The 4,355-nt window shown below is 38.3% G+C and overlaps 1 protein-coding gene across 1 annotated transcript; it reads right to left on the reverse strand.

Moving 5' to 3' along the window:
- Positions 1–270: 270 nt before the first annotated feature.
- On the reverse strand, positions 271–2,624 carry LOC108671299. The gene is made up of 3 exons (XM_018158808.2): positions 2,423–2,624; positions 1,363–1,561; positions 271–988 (listed from the first exon to the last, which is right to left on the reverse strand). The coding sequence occupies exons 1-3, from the start codon at positions 2,502–2,504 to the stop codon at positions 751–753; spliced, it is 519 nt and encodes a 172-aa protein (XP_018014297.1). The 5' UTR covers positions 2,505–2,624; the 3' UTR covers positions 271–750.
- Positions 2,625–4,355: the final 1,731 nt, after the last annotated feature.

Genomic DNA, 4,355 nt, shown 5'->3' on the forward strand with positions numbered 1-4,355 from the left:
CTGCATTCGTTTCAAGAGCTCATATTTTTCTGCTATCCCTGAGCAAATGGCTAATTTTTTTTAAATTGGTGCAAAAATTTTCTCACCTTCAATGTTTGTTTTTTCTTTCTCAACAAAACTTCCGTCACACATTGCCCCATGTCACCGTGAATATGGTATGATAGGTATTTGAAGCCAAGTTCACTTACTGCAGCAAATTCCAGCATCGCTATCAAAAGCCGAAGCGTTACCAATAAAGCAATATTCAAGGATTGAAGTGAAACTAAGTAGTCATAGGTTTTTCTTATACTTGAGTAAAATATTTCCTCTTACAAGGACGGGTCCGACGATTACAGAAGCCTCTCAACTTGGAAGAGATGGCATATAAAAATTCCTGCCAAAATATACCTTAAGAGCTACTGAAAGACTTATGTCACTAAACTAGGTTTGTGCTACGGACACGTAAGACTCGCAAATGACAGTCGAACATTCAACACAGTAGTTCACAAAAAGAAGCTCCGACTAGAACCAAAGATTCGCTAGCTATCACAGTGCCGTAAACAATCGAGAAAACATGGTCACGAGAAAACAATCACTTGACCAGTAGATAACAGAAATGAGATCAAAATGAAAGGAAAACTTCAGAAAGATTTCCAACGCAAACTCTACAACTTAAAGTATTGCTGCAGAAAATAAAATTATCACACAATACAATGACAGCTTTTCATTACATTAAGATATTTGAAAAACTGCGCGATTGCTGCATGGAATCTAATAATCGAAGGAACACATCCGAGATATTTCTGACGAGAAATGGGATGCGACTACTGTGTTCTTCGCCCGGAACAGGCGAGCCATTTTGGAGAACCATGAACTAGTGTCCGGATACAGAAGGATGGTGATTTTGTGGGTAACAAGTATGTTGTTTTTCAAGTGCAGTAGAGAACGCCTCTTCTTAGGCTCGCTGTCTGAGGCATCATTGCAGAGCACTATGTTCAACACGCAACCCCTGCAAGGAAAACAGTCTCAATTAAAACTTAAACGGCCATTGAAATCAAATCATATTCATTAACAATAGTAAACATTATTTTGGTGATCTCGCCAAGATTTATACGAAAGATAAGGAGCAATAAACTAAGGGAAGCATCATTCTAGCAGTATAAATTTCAACTATATCATGAAAGATTATTCCTGGGAAGCAATTCTTAAGCGATATAAATCTGAAAATATTTTCAATGTAAGGACCAAGTCGCTGAAGTACTCCTTGGCGATAGGCGATATCAAAACAAGATTCCAAGCAACTAATACTTCCCAGTTTTCATCTGTCAAAATATACTATTTACTCCTTATACACGATGAAATAAATACAATGAGTAAGCTTACCTGAACCCGCAAGGCTCATCAACAGCCATCTTCCAGATGGCGTTGGTTACGTCGTCTAATAAGCCGGGCGGCAACAGTAGGTGCTGGTCGGCCGGCGCTATACCTTCCTCCAGGAGATTCAAAACGCAACTCTTCGTGATCTGGCAGTAGTCTGAAGGCGGGCTTTCTTGGCAATCTCCTGATGTGTACATGGTTTTATCTGTCAACAAAAACATGTTCGTTAGTACAATAGTCGTAACAAAATACAATAGTCGCAACAAAAAAAAACATTCATTTTCTAATTATAAATATAGTCAGGTAGAACATAAATTGCGGCCTGTGGAATAATACATGGGTAACTATTATCCCCAACAAATTTTCTTTGTACTGACTACTGAACATTTAATGCGTGTCGCCGTCATTTTCGAGCGTTTTACCAACATATGCATAATGCAACACTGGAAAAGTGAAAATGTGCTGTGACTTAATAAGAAACAAAGTAGAATTTCACATGGAAACATACCTTTTAAATGCACCAATACCAAAGAAATGAAAATTTCAATATACAATATCAACAGAATATAGAAGTGGAAGAATTTTCACTCAACCATATGTTTTCGATGTTACAGTTCCGAGGTCCAAAAACATTTGGTGATCATAGCAAGTGTTTGAAATGGCAACAATAATGTAATGACTTGAATGACTGGTTAAAAAAATTGAAATAGAATCGTTATGCAAATTTTCTAGGTCAACTGAATTACTCAAAGAGGCGACAAAAACTAGAATGAAGACTGACGAGTGACGACTCTAGACATAGTAGACAACAATCGAAATGTCAAGAAAATCAATCCTGATCTTGAGGAACGTTTGAATTGAAAGTTAATAATAAACAAAACAAAATAGTGAAAGTTAATTGCACAGCCGCAAGCGCAACAGCAGCACTTCCCGGCAGGGGGTGCACTCGGGCTCTTAGCTCGCCTAGCAACAGTGAGTGCAGCCGGTCTGAACACTTCAGTAGTCACTTCTCCAGCTGATTTCAAAACGCGAAGGTTTGAATACATAGTAATAAAAATCGGCTTACCTTCAGAGACTTGTAGAGGACCTAATATGTCCCCGATTCCAGAGAAATTTAATCCAGTGGCCATTATTTGTGTGTCAACCATTGTGAATGTTCTCCTGATTTCTTACAGGCCTTTCCGATGTTCAACAAAGAAACCACTGGAGCTTTGTTTACACACCTCCTTACTTTAGCTTGTACGTACTCGAACTGAACCTTGGTCGCTGTGCCGAAAACTTTTATAGCTTCACAAGTGGCGACGTTTGGCAACTAACATTGCTTCAAGCGCTATATTTTGTTTTCTCTTTATTAGAAATACCCTAAATGTAAAATGTATTCAATTTCTGAGACAAAGAAGATGAAGCAAACAATACATCGACAATTATTTGAATTTTATATAAATCTGTTTCAAAGATAGTTTTTGAAAACGTTCATACATTAGCTTCCTGAAACTTAATTTCCAAAGTGAAATTTTCGAAAGGAACAAAGGATTCATATGACATTGAATGCAACTTTACATTCTTGTGCGCCAGATCACAATTTTAAACAACCATAATGATTTATTATGTAAAACCGTTCAAACTCATAACTGCTTTAGATGAAATTCATCAACTCCGAACAAAGTCATTTCAATCATCATTGTTCTGCGTTTACCCTAGACTTAGGGACTTTTTGCAATTTTCGGCGAGGCACATACCCGGTGAACCCTGAGGATGCGTTCGTTTGTTCGCGAAGGAATATCTTGAATTGAAGATGTGAATGTGATAAACAAATAAGGGATTTGATAGGAAACACACAAAAAGCTTTTGTCTCAGTTTTGTGAAATTGATTAAATTCCGTACCCGGTGGCCTCGTACTGGCACTGGATAAGAAAATCTTTTAGCTACACCAAATTTTCTACGGGTCTCCTTTGTTCTCAACAAATCAATTGCCGTCAGAGCTTAGCAACAACAACGGGACAAGACGTATTATCAATTTTTGTCACAATTTCAAGCGCTCTCACATTCGATAAAAATGCATAGTAATTTATTTATTTTTAGATCTCTTGTGATCAAGTTTTGACAGTTAATGAACTGAATGAGCAGTGTTTGCTTTAACTTTTCCAGAGTATGATCTAGGATAGACGCGGAGTCGTGGACTGATAGCAATCGAATTAAAATTCTACTCATTGTCATTTAATATTCTATTGTTTCTATATTCGTTAATTATGGCATATTTCAATCCTTCCTAAAATTAAAAATTGATTAATTACATTCACTTATTAGGTAAAGCAACTGATAATATATCTTGACCACAACTAGGTATGCGCTATGCAAAACTTAGTAGGCGCTCCATGATGAATAGCTGCAGCAATGTATAATTCTAAATTCTAAACCAATAGAGTACGACTAGCAATGCTGCTGTCTACAGCGTAACTACTTTTTATCATACGTGCCCTTTTTGTGTTACAATATGCGTTTTCCCTCGTATCAGACGGAGTAATTGTACTTTCAACCATACGTGACTGTATATGCTTAATGTCACACAATTTCCTTTGTACTAAAGACTCTTTCAGTTGTGTACGAATCTATGGTAGCGGGTATATAGGGCTGTTTCGTTGTGTACGTGACGACTAGGGCTGTGTACGTGACTTGAACTAAGTCTTTGTTTCATCAGCCGGCACCGCGCCTGAGGCAGCCAGCCGACCGGCTTGCATCATGCCAGGTGGCTGCTCGGCCGGGGAGTGGGGCGACTAAGGGGGAGCAGAGAGGGGGGGGGTCCGGGGGCTCTAATTAGAAGAACGGGCTTCTTTGAAAGAAAGCGCATGCATGGCACGAAATATATGTATATTTTTAACTTTAAGACGTCAGTATTGAAGAGTGTGGTCGAACTACGTCGTAGACTGCTCGTGGAGAGCTTTCTTAAATGGGTCATTGAGTAGCCATTGATCGATATGAGTAAATTAGTTGTCTCTTCA

The sequence above is a fragment of the Hyalella azteca genome, unplaced genomic scaffold, assembly GCF_000764305.2.
Source record: "Hyalella azteca isolate HAZT.00-mixed unplaced genomic scaffold, Hazt_2.0.2 contig2483, whole genome shotgun sequence".
Classification (NCBI taxonomy): Eukaryota; Metazoa; Arthropoda; class Malacostraca; order Amphipoda; family Hyalellidae; genus Hyalella; species Hyalella azteca.

Bases quoted from the DNA above. Each gene is read 5' to 3' on its own strand.
- LOC108671299 (XM_018158808.2), bottom strand. From the start codon at position 2,504: ATGGTTGACACACAAATAATGGCCACTGGATTAAATTTCTCTGGAATC. The intron at 1,562-2,422 runs GTAAGCCGATTT...TTTTGTTGACAG, and splicing joins TCCTCTACAAGTCTCTGAAG to ATAAAACCATGTACACATCA. The intron at 989-1,362 runs GTAAGCTTACTC...TTTTCCTTGCAG, and splicing joins GATGAGCCTTGCGGGTTCAG to GGGTTGCGTGTTGAACATAG.